General features: G+C 37.6%; 1 protein-coding gene across 3 annotated transcripts; it reads right to left on the bottom strand.

Annotated features, from left to right (window-relative positions):
* Positions 1-2,721: 2,721 nt before the first annotated feature.
* On the bottom strand, positions 2,722-5,842 carry LOC111878884 (probable disease resistance protein At5g66900). Of its 3 annotated transcripts, XM_023875363.3 has the most exons (5): positions 5,084-5,841; positions 4,612-5,012; positions 4,155-4,519; positions 3,874-4,070; positions 2,722-3,775 (listed from the first exon to the last, which is right to left on the bottom strand). In XM_023875363.3, exons 1-5 carry the CDS (start codon positions 5,679-5,681, stop codon positions 2,943-2,945), a joined length of 2,394 nt encoding a protein of 797 aa, XP_023731131.1. In that variant the 5' UTR covers positions 5,682-5,841; the 3' UTR covers positions 2,722-2,942. The 3 variants fall into 3 exon arrangements, with proteins under 3 accessions (XP_023731131.1, XP_023731130.1, XP_023731132.1); XM_023875362.3 differs by having other exon boundaries at positions 3,874-4,519; positions 5,084-5,842; XM_023875364.3 differs by having other exon boundaries at positions 3,874-4,519; positions 5,118-5,312.
* Positions 5,843-19,939: the final 14,097 nt, after the last annotated feature.

The following is a 19,939-nucleotide window of genomic DNA, read 5'->3' as shown; positions in this document are numbered from 1 at the left end:
AGAAAGATGAAGATGATTAAGGTGGGGTGGGTCCCCTTCAAACAATATATCAATAATTTATCTGTTTAATAACAACTGGAATAATAAATAAAGAATAACAAAATAAAATTATATTATTAAAGTAAAAATAGTCGTTTTATGTCTTATAAGAACCAAATTCAAAACAAAATCAGATCATAAAGATGGTCTAGTTTAAAAAATGGTTAGGGACCAACCATGTAAACTATCCCAAACCGCAGGGACCATTCGTGTAATTTGTACTATAACTAAACATATCGTAAGCTTCTTCCCTACTTCTTGGTCAGCGTAGAAATTAATACGCCTAAGGCCGGAGGGAGTGGCTCTCACCAAAAGCTCGCCTCCAGCTCGCCACTCTTGCTATGACCACTCCCTTCATATTCGTTGCATGCCTCGCCAAATGTTACTCGCCGGACTTCTAGCGACATGAAAGAGAAAGAGAAATTGAAGAGAAAGACTATGATTGGCTTATTTCTCATTTCTTTTCTTTTCCTTTTTTTTATGAAACTAAAATAAAATAACCTTTTAAATGCTAGCACTCCTATCTCTTACAACTTAGATACTATACCACTCTCTTCCCATGTGGCTTAAAAATTCGTATGTGTTACCACTCCCTTGGCCTAAAATAATGGAATTCTTCCTTCTAACTCTCTCTACACCACTCCGGGAACGCATTCTCTGATCACAATCTTAGTTATAATGTTAATTTACTCTAAACAATTTCATCTTCTTCTAGTTCATCAATGGCTGAGCACTAGTAGGAGTTGGGTTAGGAACCGCTGTTTCTAATCTATCAGATACCATTATATACGTACGTAAGAAAACCTGGCAGTTTAGATCCCAACTCATTCGATTAGAAGAAACTGTCACGAGAATCAAACCGATGGTCAATGAAATGGAGAAACTAACCGAGGTATTAGATCACCCTAAACTGGAAAAGGAGATGTTTATCACTTTTATGAGACACGCGGAAGACCTGGTTCTGCAATGCATGCGTATCAAGTGGAACTTTTACAAGAAATACATTCACGCGTTAAAATTGGATGAGCTAAATGCATCGATGCTGAGATTCCTTCAGACTGATGTTCAGTTGTTGACGTTTAGGAATATACAGGATCTGCAAGCGGAGATAGGTATGCAAAGGAGAAGGATCGAAGGGGATTCAGGTCGTCGGTCGTCTGGCATATCATCAGTGAACGGCAATGATATAGGATTTGATGATCGAGTAAGGGATTTAAGGGTGATGATCCTCAAAGATTCGGCAAAAATCTTGCTACCCTGTGTGGAACAAATTTCATAAATTTCAATATCTTCAATTAGTACATCAATCCTAGAGTTCACACATCTGCGGAAATTGTCCTTGATCAAGTGCAAAATAGGCAACAGTTTCAACGAATGCATACACAACAAGTTGCCAAGCCTTGTGGAGATCGATATCGATTCTTGTTATGATTTAATCACATTTCCCGCAATGTTGTGCAATCTAATCCGCCTTAGGAAACTCAGCATCATTGATTGCCTCAACTTGAGTTCACTTTCTGAAGGCTTTGGAAAATGGAAACCTGACGTATTTGGAAGTTTTTCGGCTTGCATCATGCTCAAATCTTATAGATTTGCCTGAATTGACAAGAAACCTGAAGAAATTAAGGGTCATTGATCTCTATCAAACTGTTTAAATCTAAATAAGTTGCCGGAGCATATAGGTGAGATGGGTGCTCTACAAACGATTCATATGAGAAGTTGCACAGGGCTGCTTAATCTGCCACCATCAGTCAAGGATTTACGCCAACTGGAAGTTTTTTGTGACAAAAAAACCTCCTTCTTGTGGAACATCTCACAAACGTGAAAATACAATTGTTAGAAGAATATATAGATTTCAAACATGAAAGTACAATTACATAAGTAGGTGGGTATGGTCCTTATATATATATGTAGCTACAATCTTTTTCGTAAATCGTCCACCGTTACTTGTATTTATGATTTTTATGAATTATCTGCGACCGATGACAAAATGTAAATGTTATTCCATCGGTATTTTAAATTCAACTAGTAACAACTATTTATATTAGAAAACATGACATGATATTTAATATGCATATGATTCAGATTAAACACAAAAAATGATTAATGCACTTTCGCTATATGTATATAACAAGATAATCCAATTTGAAAGTATGTTGATATAATTGTCAGATTTTGTAATGTAAAATGCTAATAAATTAATTATACAATATTGCAATAAAAAGAATTATCAGAGCATGATATTTGGCATTTTACATGAACCTCCTAGAAAAGTACTTAACCCAAAAGTTTCGGTATATACTATTGATGCACAAGTATGAAAATCCAACTGTCATGGTCTTCTTATGGTCTTGTTGACTGTGTCAAGTGGTTCATGGCGGTGTAAGAGGGTTGGTGCACATGTAGATAGTCCGTACCCAAACTTGACATCAGTTGAGCAATCAATGCAAACACGAATCTAGTAAATGGTCACGCACTTTTGAATTATAGCGAAGCTGTAAATGAATTGCCTTTTTTCCATAAACACCAATAAGGTTCTTATTCAAGCAATCTATGTAGTTTAATTACAAGCTTTGTTGTTTCAATCAAATAATAGCATTCTTATATCTTCTTAAACAAAAAATTTATTTGATGGCTAACATAAATTTACTCTATTTATTTTGGTAAACAAGCAAAACCAACTAAACGGACAAATACCAATATTGGGTATAGTTAAATAGGTTACATGAAACATCAAGAAAACATGTATCCAAAATTTTACATACATTAAAAGTTCAATAGATAGAGAAGACAACCAACATAAGAATGCCCTACTAATGGCAAATATGAGAAGGTAAATCGCAATATATCATATTAGCAAAGAAGGTGAATACGTGATTATCAGCCTTGAACTTAAAACCTGATTAAACATGCACATCTCTTTGGATAATCTTCGAAAGGGTAGCAATTCTATCTTCTTCCACCAATTGTACGTTCACATCCTTGAAATCCCTCCATAGCATTGCTATTTCTTCATCACAAACAACTTCCAGTGAGCCTAAATCATTGAATGACAATGGAAGCTCATGAAGCCCAGTGCAACCTCTCATATGAATCATCCGTAGACTACTCAACTCACCAATCTCCCATGGCAACTTCTTCAGACGCAAACAGTCAGATAGATCAATAACCCTCATTTTCTGCATGTTTCTCATCGATTCAGGCAATTCTTTAAGATCCGAGCACGATGCAAGCCGCAAAACTTCCAAATTCGTCAGATTCCCAAATCCTTCGGTAAGCGAACTCAATTCATGGCAATTAGTAATGATTAGTTTTCTAAGGTTGACTAGATTGCAAAACATTGAAGGAAATGTGATCAAATCATCGCAAGAGTCTATCTCCATCTCCGAAAGCGTTGTTGTTAACTTATTGGGTATGTATTCGTCGAAACTGTCGCCTATTTTGCACATGATCAATGACATTTTTCGCAAGTTTTCTAACCCTAGGATTGATGTCGAGATTGAAGATATTGAAACGTGTTCTAACCTAATTGTAGTTAGACAGGATAAAGATTGTGGCGAGGGGAAGTTTTGAAGGTCTGAGAAGTTATACCCGTAGTTTGTTATGATTAGAACCTTTAATTTCTTCATGGTTTGCATGAATTGTTGTAAGTGGTATACCTTTGACATGAAATTCAACACGAAAACTTCCACTTGAGGGGCTCGAATGTCATCCCATTTTAAAGAGAATCTTTCATCTGTCGTCATATAGTATGCATGATAGGATTAGAAGAATGAATAATGAAATTTCTGACTAGATACCATGTTATAAATTTGGGAAATGGGGTAAACAAACCAGTGGTAATGGACAATATAGTGGCATTAATAGTATGAGGCAATTGGGGAAGGTCTTGTCCATTTGCATTTATGATTAACCTCTTTCTATGCTCTATTGGCTCTTGGCTGCTCAAACGAATAGCTAGCATTCTCATCAAATCGTGTTGTATGACAGCTTTCTCCTCACAATAGTTGGCAATCATAGGCGAATCTATCCTGCAATCAAATGAGAATTTATTCAAATTTGGCAAACCATTAAGTTTATTTCTTAATGTTAAATTGAATTCAGAAGCCAAATACCGAATTGGCAATAGAGTTGCAAGGTTGCTATAAGAGAGCTCTAAGAGGCGTTCTATGGTAGCAAATCCGTGTTCATCATGATTGTATAAATGAACCCAAATGTCCATAAGCATTGTAGCCGATATTTTCTCATCTTCAGGAAATAATCCTAAATCCATGTAACATTGCTTGATTACAGATTCTTCTTCAAACACATCCAAACTTCGTGCTAGACAATGTTCTATAGACTGATGCAAATCCAAAACAGATTGCTGCCCATCAGATAGTTTGTTCAACATGATACGCCAACTTACAAGGGGTTTACCCTTTAGCAAACCACCAATCACACTAAGGGTTAGTGGATGTTTCTTGCAACACTTCACCAGCTACAAAAAGCTTATATTACTTAGCTAGAATTTCCCAAAAGATATATGAATCCTACAAAGTTCAGTTTTATTTAATAAAGGTTTCATTCTACCTTGTCAACAAGATTATATGGTATATATTCATTCACATGTTCTGAAAATGCAGAGTAATTAAACAGTGTGGTGGCATCTTGTTCGTTCAGAAGTTTCAATTGATATGTATTGAATTCTGTAAAAGTGATCCTAGATGTAGCCAGAATCTTGTATCCTTTGAGATTGAACTTGAAGCGGTTAATAATGGAATCAGACAGGTTGGTAATGGAATCAGGCCATACATCATCCAGTACTAATAGTACTTCAGATCCATTTTCTCCTAAAAAGCTTCCCCATTGATTGATTGCATCATCATCGTTAATAAAATCGGCTTCCTTTCTCTCAAGTAAATTTTTTATGACGATTTTTAAATTGGGGGTGTCTGAGATGGTAGCGAAGTAGATGTTTCCACCAAAATTTTCTGTTCAAACGAGAAAACTGTAACCAATAACAGAAAGATCTGATAAAAAAGAATGAAACGAGTTTGAAAACCTTTAATTTCGGGATCATGGCAGAGCATAGTTACCAACGTAGTCTTCCCACAGCCTCCTGGAGCAGAAACAACTACAACTGAACATTCATCTCCGACTGAATCTTTGAGGACCATCTCCTTCAATTTTCTAACTCGATCTTCGAATCCTATCACAGAACCCTTCAGCGACGGAATCCTACAAGATGAACGACTTGAATCCCCTTTCATCATACTCATTATCACTTTCTGATCTCGTACCATCACCAACTGAACATCAAACCGAAAGAATTCCAGCATCGATTTATTTAAAGCATCTAATTTCAACGCGTAAGAGTATCTCTTGTATAAATTCCATTTGACACGCTTGCATTTCAGAATTAGGGCTTCTGCGCCTTTCATCTGAGCGATGAACATATCATTTTCATGTTTCGGTCGATCCAATACTTTAGTTAGTTTCTCGATTTCATCAAAGATCGGCTTGATTCTCGTGATAGTTTCTCGTATTTTAGTGAGCTCGGAGCTAAACTGCGAGGGTTTCTTTAATACGTCTATGATGACATCTGATAGTTTAGTAACAGCGACCCCTAGTACAGCCCCCAAAAATAACCCACCAGCCATTGATGAACTTGGAGAAGTTGAATTTGTCTGGACTTAATGAACATTGAAACTGAAATTGTGATCGGAGAAATGAGAATGCGTTCCCGATGATGGTCTGAGAGAGTTGAAGATGATCAGTCAAGGTGGCGTTGACCGAAGAAACAGGAAGAAGCTTCGCTAAGTTGACCGGAAGTCAACTATTAAAATATATTCCCTGTAGATACGGGTCATGTGTGTCGTGTGACGTGGTCGTCAGATTGATTATTTTAGGCTGCACGGTATGGTGCGGTCTGGGACCGCACTTGGCCGCCACCTCAGCAGGGAACACCGCCCCCTGGGTGCGGTTTTGTGCGGTTCAAACCGCAGTGCGGCAAAAATTGGCCGCAGTTTGTGATTGGTTGCAAATAATTTGACTGTTTTTTAATTGGGTGGGGAGAAATTAAAGTTTTTATTTAATTTTTTTTTAAAATGAAGTGTGGCACCACTCCTTGGGTGTGGCAGGGAACCGCACTTTTGTGGTAAAAATGACGTGGCGCTTACGTGACAACGAAGGGAGTGCGGTTTCGGTGGCACGACACCCTCCAGCCTTAGGATTATACTGTCCCTCAGTTGTATAAGTTGTATAAAAAATCAGAGGGATGCAGAAAGCAACTGACTAAGGAATTTTTAACTAAGGGGGTAGTATTTTAAAAAAATAATCGATTAGTGGTATTTTGAAATATATTTACCTATTACTGGTATTTTATTATTTTAAACTTATCAATAACTACCCTCACGCAGACCTTTTTCTGCCTTTCCATCATCCGGCAACGGCCTTCCGCATTACTTCGTCGTTTCGTCATCATTCATCAAACTTTTTTCGCCATGAATCATCGTTGACTCTTCGTTTTTTCACAGTGCCTTCATCGTGTTCTTCACGTATATATATTGCCTCTTTTGTTATGTTCGTGCCTTTACTGTCACACCAAGACAAAAAACGGAAAGGAAAATCGCAGGTGTTTTGAAGTTGAAGGTGGTGTGATGGGTGTTATCTACATTCCGACATGGGCAAATGCTCAAGCGGTTAACTTAGACTGGTTTACTGGTGGTAGTCTGACAAAAGGAAACCCGAAACTTATAAACACCTCTTAACCTTCGGATGAACCGCTGAAGTAAACTTTATGACTGTCGGTCATCTTCTCAGGACCCAAGAAGGACTCCCACCGGTTGATTTAGCAGGACCTAGAGCGACTTCAACCATTCAACGATACGACAATGGAGGCTGCACATGCATGTGCATCCCAAGGGCCAGTAAATGGGCAGTTTTTCTGTGATGCTAACTTGCTAAGGATTGTTCGTGGTCTGCAAGAAAGTTAAGGGAAAATGACTAAGGAGACCATTGAAGTTTCAAATTTGTTCAAAAACACCATTTAAGTTTACATGTTTAAAAAACATCTTCAAACTAAGACATATGTTCAAAAAACACCAACGAAGTACATGTTTTGTTCAAAAAACATCAACTCTATAGTTTTGAGTAACTTACATATTTAGTCCCCAACTTTTTTTTTCAACTCGAATGGTTCTTATAGTTTAAATTTATTTTGACTTTAGAACCTGATCGAGTTAAAAGACTAATATACTCTTATTACTTTCATTTAACATTATTTTTATTATTTATCAATTACTTACACAATTTATGTTGTTATTTATTATAAATATATCAATTGTATAAATAATTAACAAGTAATAAAAATAAATGTTAAATGAAAGTAATAAGGATATATTAGTTTTTAACTCAATCGGGGTCCAAAGGCAAAATAAATGTAAACACTAGGGACCAACCAAGTTAAGGAAAAAAAAGTTAGGGACTAAACATGTGAGTACCTCAAACCATAGAGATGATATTTTTTGAACAGAACATGTACTTTGTTGTTGTTTTTTGAACATATATCTTAGTTTGATGGTATTTTTTGAACATGTAATACTTGAATGGTGTTATTTGAATGAATTTGAAACTTCACTGGTCTCGTAAGTCATTATCCCGAAAGTTAATGTTCCATCTTATTGGTTATGATTAGGATTACTGGTAGTTTGCAATTAAAATGATTTATTTTGTTATTGCTTTAAGAATATCAAAAGTACAACTAAATGGTAAATATATTTAAACATTTTATGTAAAAACTATAATATGGTAAAAAAATCACTGGCTAGGAGTGATTCTATTGGGCTTTCATATGAGTTTTATGGTGTATAAGAACAACAAGATTTTCAAGGGCATGATCATGAATTGTAATTTTATTTTCTGGGAAATTAAAAACTACATCCTTTTTGTGGATAAAAAATAGAGTTGGAAAAGATAGATTTTTGTCGTGGGATAGCTGAAACATCAATTCCCAATTGGCTTTGTATTTTTGTTAATGCTCACTAGCATCTTGCTCGTGTTACTTTAATAAGTTTCTTGTTGTTCAAAAAAATTGTATAAAAAATCAAACATACACACTGAGATTTTTACCTAAACGTAGTGATTACCAATTTTATTTCCCAAAATGTGGTAGTTTCAATTTTAAATACCAAAACATGGTAATCTTGTAGACCCGAAAATTATATATTTAAAAAATAGAAAACAAATCAAATCTATTATTAATTTACCAAATAACCCTTATCTTCTTTGCATTCCTTTTATCATCGTTAGTTAACTTTTTTTCGTATCACATCTCAATCTACAGGCCACCACCACCTACTATCTCCGAATTTGTCTTTCTTTTCCTATTATTTTCTACCACCGAACACTTTTTGCTATATCCAATTGGCACCCTTCTCATCTCCTTTTCATCTCCATTAATTAGTCTCTGACAACCACAACAATTAAAAGCTTAATTTGTTTTTGTTCTCCCAAAATCACAGCGACACTCAGGGGAAAGATTTATACACATGGTGGTTTGGATAATGACAGAGGGGCGGATGTAATATGTGGGTTTTCTTGTTCAAATTGTTTGAAACAGAACCCATTGTTTATGTGTGTGTGTTTGTGTGTTTTGAATAACGGATAGTACCTAGGGGACAATGAGTTATCTTCTTTAGTAAGATTTGCAATGGTGATAAACAACTAGTTAACCCACTCGTGAAAAATGGAGAAAAAATAGCTTCTCTCATTTTGCTTGAAGCAACAACCAAATAATCATACATTTTGAACCAAAAAACCTACATATCCCAACATCACCCTTTCGTTCAATCGTCCCTAGTATTGATATAAAACCAAAATTAAAACAAAGTCTTTATGTGTTGTGATCGTCGGATATACTTACCAAAGAAGATGGAAGGTGTCGCTTGTCAGAGCTGTGATTTATGAAGATGAAAGGGATGTAAACAGTGTTGATCGGAGATGGCAGGTCACATGTGGTTTGTGAAGATGAAGAAGGGGACATGGCGACAGAATTGATAGAGGAAGGGAAAAGGAAAATTTGGTAAATGAACTTTGTTTGTTTTCAATTTTTCTAATTAAAAGAATTTGGTCCATAAAAGAAAATATCATCTTTTGGTAATTAGATTTGGAAGTACTTGTAACAACCCGAAATTTCAAATCACTTCTTGTAACTCAAATTGTAATCCAATTCGATCAACCAAACGACATTTCCAAATCCGTTTCCGATTTCGCCAATTTAATTAAGTCATTAACTTGTATTGATCTAAAATGACTTAATGGGTGTCTTAATGCCATTTGAAATCATTCTAACACCCCATAATAGTTATCGGAATAATTCTAGAATCGACCATATCGGGTTACGGCAACTTGGTCGGGTGCGACCAAAAGCCCCGCCTAACTCCGGTATCGGGTAGAATTCCGCCGTGTCCAATTCCCGAACACTATATAAATGATTCAAAGCTTCCATTTGAAGCTTTTGGCCATCTTTCCTTAATCACTCTCCAACCTCTCTCCTCATCCATAATCAAAGGTCCAAAAACAAAGATTTAAGGCTCCAAATCAAAGAGGTAACATCCCTAACTTGTTATCTAACCTCTTTAGCCTTCAAATTGATGTTTAATTTGAGATTTAGGACCTGGAACATGTGTTTACGGCCAAGGATCAAGCTTGGGCCGTAAACACTTAAAAATGGGGGTTTTTGAGCCAATTAACCCTTCCAAATCATTATTGGGACTTAGATACGACATTGAGGCTTACAAATCGGGACTTGAAACACTTAAAACATGAATTTTGTGGGAAAAAGAGAGTTTACGGACAAGGCATGTGCTTGGGCCGTAAACTCCTCAAACATGGGGAGTAAACACCATATAACATGTTAGAATGCCTTGAAACTCAACCAATAGCCTTGGAATAAATCATAGAACCATCTAAAAATAGTTTGGAGACCTTAAACATATCAAAACACCACATATAAGAGTTTACGGTCATAGAACGCACTCCAAGGCCGTAAACTCCTAATTATAGGTCATTTGATGCCCAAAATTCATACCAAGGCTTAGAAAAATTACTAGAATCACATGTGATTGCTATTAGTGCCTCAAATCAATTTCTCTTGACCATAGGAGAGTTTACGGCCATAAACTCCAAGTTTACAGCCGTGAACTCCCTTTTGAATGGTATAAATTCCATTAAATCATTTCAAGGCATTTTAGTAATTCATTCCAACAATCCCCAAGTCCAAACAAGCCATTAAACCCTCAAAATCACACCCACATGAGTTCACGGCCGTGAACTCATGTATGTGTGTGTTATATGGCCGTAAACTCCATAAAATGTTTACTCTTGGGGAGTAAACTCAAATCCCAAGTCCCTAGTACCATATCACGTCCGAAGATGTCACCCGGGTCACTCCAAACGCTCGTTTTGAGGTGTTTAACCTCGTTGGAGTGTAATGTTCCATATAATTAGTGATTGTAAATCTAATTGGATATATATGGACATTATTACATTTTACATAGGGACATCGCGAGTAATCAAGCCCCGAACCAACGTCTAGAGTCCGAAACTGTCGCATTCCCGAGTCTGGTGAGTTCATACCCCTACCCTTTTTCACTGTTTTCAGGGGGGAACACAAGCAAAGTACAAGGGTTTCTTGTACTCAAAAACTTGTTTTCATGTGTGTGTTTCACATTTTATATGCTTTTAATACTGATTGATACAACTGATAACCATTCGAACATGCAGATCACGTAAACATTTATTTGTGAAATGAGTTTTATAAACTGTTATGTTTTATATATTTCACAAATGTTTTTCCACATTTTATCAGTTATATTTCACAAATGACATTAGAACACCTGAACAATATAACTTGTACACTGTTTGTCCTCGGTAACACTCCAAATAGATACGCGAGTGGAGGACTATTATATTAGTACTAGTAAATTTGTTATTCCTATATGATTGGAGACACGTCCTCGGCGAACACTCCACATAGATACGCGAGTGGAGGACTACACCCGTAACCAGAATCTCTGGGATTTAGAGAGCGTGACTTAAGTGTATCGATCTATACGGGGCTGACTACCCCACACTTGGCTGCTAGCTACAGCCAAACCGAAATGGTTCAAGGGTGACGAAAGTCATAAGGATGTGGACTACTTATTGCCACAGGTTCAGTCTATAGTATGGTTATGGAACTCGCAATTAGGATAACAGAGATTTACTTATAGTAATAATGACTAACTTTATACATTTCACAAGATAACCAGGTTCAGAATACATCTTTTACATTGGTAATCAACATTCAGGAAAGTATGGGACTTTCCTGGGAAACCTTGTACATAACCAGGTCTAACCAGAATACATCTTTTACATCTTTTACAAATGGTAACCAACATTCAGGAAAGCATGGGGCTTTCCTGGGGAAACATTTACATAACTAGATAAGTGTAACAAACTGGATAACCTTACATCTTTGACAAATGGTAACATACAATCAGGAAGGTATGGGACTTTCCTGGGGATCCATTGGTACCTAACCAGAACAGTATAACAAAACAGATAACCTAAATGTACATTTTCACAATGGTAAACATGTTTTCAGTGTACAACTTTACTTTACATAATGTGAAACAACAACCAACCTTTTTAAGAAAATGTGAGATTTTCTTGGTCTCCTTTCGGTGTCCCTGATTGCTTTCTTGATCTTGAGTACCACCTCCCGAACCACCAGAACCACCGGTGTTCAATTGAGACATAGCAGCTGCCACCGCGGCGGTAACAGCTGTCTGGAATAACACGGGATCAATTTCAGGAGGAGGTGGTGGCGGAGGGTTGTTGGTCTTTGAGTTGGGTCTCTTTCTGGGAGGCATCTTGATCTAATAAGATCAAGAAAGAGAGGATGATAAGGTCAAATTTGCAGCCTGTACCTTCAGTGATAAAGCCTTGACTTGGTGGAATGGCCGAGTCAAATCCTTGACCCTACCCGTAGCCAATGCCATGGGCTGGGACGCCATGAAAGAACTCCTCCTTGCCGAATAATGTCCCCGTGGTTAAATGCAGAAGCTAGAGCATGAGCTCTGGAACCTGAAGATGAAAGGTTCCGACATTGCTGCATACATTTCCCGATTTGATGATCTCACACTCCTTTGCCCTGGTTTGGTCACTCCTGAAAGCAAAAAGATCGAGAGGTTTATTTGGGGGCTAACCAATCCAACAAAGGGTCATGTCTTAGCTGCTCGCCCGGATACATATGATAGTGCTAAGACTTTAGCCCAAGCCATAATCGACCACAACGATGATGTCGAGGAAACCACTACCGCTCCTGAGTCGACTAAAAGTAGTGGTGAGAAGAGAAAGTTCTGGAAGAAGAAGAAGGGTCAATCTTCCCAAGGATCCTCCAAAAGACAGCAAACAGTAACAGTCCATGCTGCTACTACCCCCGTTGCTGCTGCTTCTGTTGTGGGATCCACAGCTCCAACTCCAACCAGCCGGTATGCTGGTAATCTTCCCCTCTATGACAAGTGCAAGTATCACCACAATCCTGGCCCCTGTCGAGAACTTTCCTGTACCAATTGTGGTAAGAAGGGGCACACAATTCGATTCTGCAAAGCTCCAGCCCAATCGGCCAATCAATCTTCGGGAGCAGGAGTTGGTCAAGCCTGCTACAACTGTGGTGAGGCTGGGCACTTTAAAAGGAACTGCCCCAAAAAGTCTACTGCTGATAACACCGGAAGGGTCCTCGCCATGGGACGGGAGGAAGCGGTCGCCGATCCCACTGTTGTCTCGGGTACGTTCCTTCTCGACAACTCATATGCTAATATTCTTTACGATTCGGGTGCTGAGAGGAGCTTTATTAGTCATGCATTCAAACATAACCTAAAACATAATTCCCAACCTTTAACCGAAACGTTTACCGTCGAGATGGCTAACGGTGAGAAGGAAAGCACTAGCGAGGTGTTCGTAGGTTGTACCCTTACTCTGAACGACCATTCGTTTCCTATCGATCTTATGCCGGTATCCATAAAGAGTTTTGATGTCATCATTGGCATGGATTGTTTGAGTCCCAATCATGTGGATATCCTTTGTTTCGAAAAAGCCATCCGTCTCAACCTTCCTTCGGGTCAAACTCTAGTAATCTATGGCGAACACTCCACATAGATACGCGAGTGGAGGACTACACCCGTAACCAGGATCTCTGGGATTTAGAGAGCGTGCCTTGAGTGTATAGATCTATACGGGGCTGACTACCCCACACCTGGCTGCTAGCTACAGCCGAACCGAAATGGTTCAAGGGTGACGAAAGTCATAAGGATGTGGACTACTTATTCCCATAGGTTCAGTCTATAGTATGGTTATGGAACTCGCATTTAGGATAACAGAGATTTACTTATAGTAATAATGAATAACTTTATACATTTCACAAGATAACCAGGTTCGGAATACATCTTTTACATTGGTAATCAACATTCAGGAAAGTATGGGACTTTCCTGGGAAACCTTGTACATAACCAGGTCTAACCAGAATACATCTTATACAAACGGTAACCAACATTCAGGAAAGCATGGGGCTTTCCTGGGGAAAAATTTACATAACTAGATAAGTGTAACAAACTGGATAACCTTACATCTTTGACAAATGGTAACATACAATCAGGAAGGTATGGGACTTTCCTGGGGATCCATTAGTACCTAACCAGAACAGTATAACAAAACAGATAACCTAAATGTACATTTTCATAATGGTAAACATGTTTTCAGTGTACAACTTTACTTTACATAATGTGAAACAACAACCAACCTTTTTAAGAAAATGTGAGATTTTCTTGGCGTGTGTTACATTTTCAGAAACAGAAAGGAAACATGAGCATTTTCACAAAACAAAAACCGCTTATGAACTCACCAGCATTATGCTGATTTTCAAACCGCTTGTGTTCTCTGGTCATCGTTAGAACAGGTACCCGAAGATCCTTTTTGCCCGAAGTCGGAGTGCTCAGAAGACCTGTTTCATTTTGTTCATATATATATATATATATATATATATATATATATATATATATATATATATATATATATATATATATATACTATGTATCACAACTGTACAACTTTACTTTTGAAACAATTGTAAAACTTTTCTATATGTAATGTAATGGTTGTTCTACTTTACTTACTATGTACATTGGATTTGATACTCAACGTGGAGTCAACCCCGGAAATGTTTCCTCCTTCGGTTTTCGGGTGTGACAGTACTATTGTTCGGTAAATAAAATTTGTAATCATTATCTGTTGGTAAATAATATTTGTAATCACTATATGTTGGTTAAAAACTCTATACACACTCACACATTTATATAGAGTACATCAAATAATAATATTGTATAAATATCAACATACACACTCATTTAGGGTATATAGAATAAGTTTTAGTTTACTCTAATCAATTTATTCTTTATCAACCTTTAGTTTGGTTAAACGCTTAAAAAAATCAGTAATCTAATTATTATAAATGAAAATATTTGAAAAAAGAACTATATTTTTTAAAACTTTTTTGAAAAATAACCGTCCAGGAATACCGCATTCTGGAGTATTTATGTTCATTGAATTGGTGATGATTGTCATAATTCTTGTTTGTAATTTAACATCCATAAACTCCGGACTAGAAAGTACATTTAAGATCTGGAATGTACGGACATTCCGGAGATATGTTATGGACTATTAATATTAGGGTATTTGTATTGTTATTTTTGTTGCATAAACCAATAAAGCTTCTGGATAGTAAAAATGAGTTCGTATAAGAAACTTTTTTGGAATACATGTTTCTAGTGGAAGACAATGGAACGAATCGAAAGATCTATGCATGATATTTCTCTGTACTACATGTTTTGGTGTAGATATAAGTAGTGATATCAAATTTTATGGGTTAATTACGTTGGTTTCTTCAAAGTCCAACTAACATACTAATCAAATAAACTTATCTTTTTAATGTCTTGTAATAAGATACCGATGTCAAATATGTTTTTAGTTTTGTTACTAATATGTCTCTTAATAAAATACAATTGTTTGTTGTTAATCATGATATGAAAATGGTATGTAATCAGTTTCCAGGGAAAAAACATTTTGGTAGCAATGGGTCTTCCAGCATTGGAAGTACCCAAATCTGTAACTTATTACCTATGATATAGAATCATGTTCCTTCTTACGATGGGACTGTAAAGGGGTTTATATATAAATGTAAGGTTGTTGTTGATGTTGGTCCAATATTTGATGTTGATGAATCTACAAATCATCAAGCAAAACTAATGTTGTTTGTTGATGATGATAATATAATTCCACATGTACACTCAATGCAAAAATTCTAGAGTTTTACTAGATTGTTGGGGGATGAGATTGAATCTGAAGAGGGGGAAATGGTCCACGAAAATCTTGAAAGGAATAGTACCCTTGTTATTTTTTCAGATGTTGAAGAAATAGAAACCACTAATTCGAGGATGCATGCTTAAACCTTACCCTTTCTCGAATTATTAATATATATATATATATATATATATATATATATATATATATATATATATATATATATATATATATATATAGGTGTTTTAGGCCCCAATTATTCTTTGTATGTGAAACTGTTTCAACTGTTCAAAAAAAAAACTTAAGCTTAATTTTGGATTCAAATGTGTTATTGGAGGCTTTCAGTGTAACGTCCCAAAAATCCACGGTAAAATTTCATTTTTAAAACAATAATTTATATAATAAATTGTTCTCAAACCATTAAAGATAAAGATAACATTTAAAAATCAGATAAAAATTATCAATGCAGAATAAACTCTGGAGGATGTTGTGCAGTCACGTCGAGCTCTTCCCTTTCGAACAGGAAGTACCTGAAACCATAAACATCAGTCGTAATCACAAAGCTTAGTGAGTTCCCCAAAATACCACATACCGTACATATCATTGGGCATAGCCTATAATAATAGGGCTAGCCCGACTTACTCATTGGGCCCAGCCCAGTATACAAATGGGCCTAGATCGTCATACAATGGGCCTAGCCCAACCTATAAGAATAGGCCCAACCTTACGTGTATGCCCTTGGGCCCAACCCATCATACAAATGCAAGAGTCAAGAAGACAGCTAGCATTCCACACAACATATTCTAGTGAGTCGACATTAGTGCATTCGACCCATGGGGTATAATGAGGAGACTCACATCAATCTGAGATAACTAGAACCCACCCGCACTGCTGCTATCGAGTTCTTCACACTGACCACATCCAAATTACCCTCAATTAATAATTAGGACAATTTCCCATAATCCAAGGTCCAATTCATATCTCCTCATAACAATGAGCAAAAGACCATTTACCCCTCCAATAGTTGGCCCAACAAAGCAAGGCCCAAGCCCAAAATGACTCGAGGCCCACAAGATATTCAGGTATGTACACCCAACGTATGACGCTGAAGCCCAAATTCATCTTCAAACCTTTTATTGCCTTAATAAGACAACATGCATAACTTCCAGAAATGATTCTTATGGGACATCCTAAGTCTTAAATTTCATGACTTTATGACTTTGCATGCCTTATGTAACGTCCCAATTTCACAACCAAAATTTTTAATTTTTATTAAGATAAAAACTTCCCAATTTATGAATCCTTTAAATAAAAACCATTTATTCTGAAATATATTTATTAAAAATCAGAGTATTGTAGAAATGCGGAATCTTCAATGTTGCTAATGAGTGTATACAGTCCCGCATTCGCCTTCCAACATGTAACATCCCAAAATTTAAGCCCGAAAATTTTATTTTTAAATTAAGTATTACATAAGTCATAACACCAAAACATTGCCAATAAAGGAAATCGTAAGGTCATGTCTCAAAAATCCATATCATCAGTACAATAAAAATCAGAGTACAATCCCAGAAAGTCCGATGCGGAATCATGTGTATGTGTGTGATGCGATGCTATGCCGCCGGATCCTTCCCCTTAGACGAAGAGGTACCTGAAACCGTAAGCACAAAGCTTAGTGAGTTCCCCCATCATACCACATACCATACAATATCGTAGGTATCTTTCAACCGGTAATCATCATCGGTATCTTTCAATCGGTAACCATCGTCGGTATCTTTCAACCGGTAATCATCATCAGTATCTTTCTACCGGTAATTGTCATCGGTATCTTTCAACCGGTATCTGTCATCGGTATCTTTCAACCGGTAACTGGGGACTATTCCACCCCCTACCACTAGCATACAACAACAAGTTATAAACATACAGTCAGGCATATCTGGGTACTGACCTACCCTTCGGTCCTAAGGACCGCTGTCAGGGAAACTTACTCTTACTATACACATAACATATCATACAAATAAATCTCATGATCAAAGCACATAACCAGACCAAGATAATTATCACAAATACAATCATCTTCTAAATACCCCTCTTTGGTGGGCTGGCATTGTGGCCTTAGACCCACCCCTACCGGAAGGTAACTCACCTCAATGTCGTGCATTGTTTGAACTATCCTCGGCATACCAGTCGACTCCCTTCGACTCCTCGATCCCTACACGACAACATTCAAATCAACACACAGAGCGTGCAACCCTAAACAGGGTAGATCAAGTCCAGTCAAAGTCAACTTCAAGCTGACCCAACTCGCCGAGTTGGGCCGTCAACTCGTCTAGTCCCAAACCTTTTACCCGTCCTTATCCACTACTCGACTCATCGAGTTTGGCAACGACTCGACAAGTTCCTTTTCTTTACGAGCATCAAATGAACCTTCATCCGACTCACCGGGTTGTATGAACAACTCATCGAGTTCACCTTCATCTGATGAACAAGTCTTGACCTTGACTCGCTGAGTTGTATGAACAACTCGTCAAGTTCATCTTCAACCATAAGAAGATTGCCTTGGACTCGCCGAGTCTGTTCTAGCACTCGTCGAGTCCCATGAACTCCAGGTCTTCCAATGCGTTCGGTCACTCCTTCTGACCTGCTACAACCCTTCTAACACCTAACTGAGTTCTTTTGACCCTTAACATATATGGGACTTAATGCCTTGGACTCGTCGAGCCCCAAGAACAGACTCACCGAGTCGATAACGTCCACACCCTAAATCCTCGATTTCTGATGTATAACACTTGACCAAATGATAGAGCCAAGCCCCTAGGCTCTATCTAGCATGTAAAGTTACGAACTTTACGTGCATGCATGAGACTTTTGAGCCTAAAAGGCCCTAAAATGGTTCTTATAATGCATGGGACCTTCCTTGAGTACAAAAGCAACTCCAATCTGCCTTGTGACTCTTCCCAAGTGCTAGATCTGAAGTCTTGACCCCAACCATGTTTGCAAATCATGGTTGGTCACCTCATATGGCATAAAAGCCCTAAATCTTCCCCAAAAAGGGATCTAACAATTAAGCAAGCAAGGTATAGGCTTTATACCTTTCAAAGACTATAAATGATGTCCCAAACACGAATCCTTCAGTCTCCTGTTGGTCCTCTTATGCTCTTCCTTCTTCCTTGTGAACAAAACCACCAAAATCACCACAAATGCCTTTAGATCTTCACACACTCGGCTAGGGTTTGCTATGGAGGATCTTTGGGAGAAATAGGGACGAGTGGTGGCTGAAAGAGATGATTAAATAGGTTGCAAACCCTCAGATTAGGGTTTTTTCCCAGTCAGAGCCTACTCATCGAGTCTGGCCGCCGACTCGACGAGTCCGCCACTTAAGTCCCGTGTCCAAACTCGCTCCTACTCGACGAGTTGGGCCTTCAACTCGCCGAGTCTCAGGCCAAAAGTGCAAAATACATTAAATAAATCACATACCAGGAACCGGGCACTACACAACAATAACCGATGATCCCTGAAACCATAAACAATTGGGTAAGCATAAAGTTTAGTGAGTTTCCCCCAAAATACCACCATATAAACAGATCACATATATAACCAAACACGTTGGGTCTAGTCAACCATCAGGATGGAATACCTTAGGCCTAGTCAACCTCTGGTTCCAGTCATTCTCAGGATGGAATACCCCAAGTTCAAATGCCATTATACAACAGGTCTAATCAGCCGCCAGGATGGAATACCCTGATGGGTTTTGAGCAAAACATCAATCCTATGGTGTACATGCAAACCCTAAAGCTTTGGATCTAGTTTGTCTAATGAACATGCAATAATCATCCAAAGCTCATAAACCCTAGATCTAGCATACAATAATCGATATTATCATAATAAAATGATTTAAATCTTACCTTGATTGTTATGTAGCAATAACAATCTCAATTCCTCTTGATCTTGACTCTTGAAAGCTTAGTGCCTCAAGTGTTGCACCTCTAATGGAGTCATAAACACCATAAGCAACAAGATGAACAAGGAGAGAGGGAGGAGGCACCAAAAACGTCCAAGATACTCCAAGGAATTCTTAGCCACGTTTTTGGGAGCCCTAAGAGTCCTTTTATACTTGTGTGGGCTGCTAGGGTTTTTGGGTGAAACCCTAATTCTCTGCTTAGGCCTTAAGCAACCCATGGAGTCCCTCTAGAAAGCCCTTGGACGAAATCCATATGGGCTTCCCATAGATTTTGTCCAATCCCCTTTCCATTAGGAATCCATAGCGCACAATGCAATTATCTTATAATTACAATATTAGTCCTCCAAGTTTAATTATTCTATTTTAGCCACAAAATTAATTCTTAATTAATTCTTTATTAATATTAATTAAACAATATGATTTCTCCTTCAATATATTATTCACATAATATATTAATAAATCATAATAATCCTCCTTATCCTTGATTCATCCTATCAGTTTCTATGGTGAAGGTAACCCAAAAGGACCATGCTCGTAATCGGGTCAAGTACATACCAA

Source organism: Lactuca sativa, chromosome 9, assembly GCF_002870075.4.
Source record: "Lactuca sativa cultivar Salinas chromosome 9, Lsat_Salinas_v11, whole genome shotgun sequence".
In the NCBI taxonomy this organism is placed as follows: domain Eukaryota; kingdom Viridiplantae; phylum Streptophyta; class Magnoliopsida; order Asterales; family Asteraceae; genus Lactuca; species Lactuca sativa.
The sequence above is the reverse complement of the archived record's forward strand: the minus strand, read 5'-3'. Positions and strand labels throughout refer to the sequence as shown.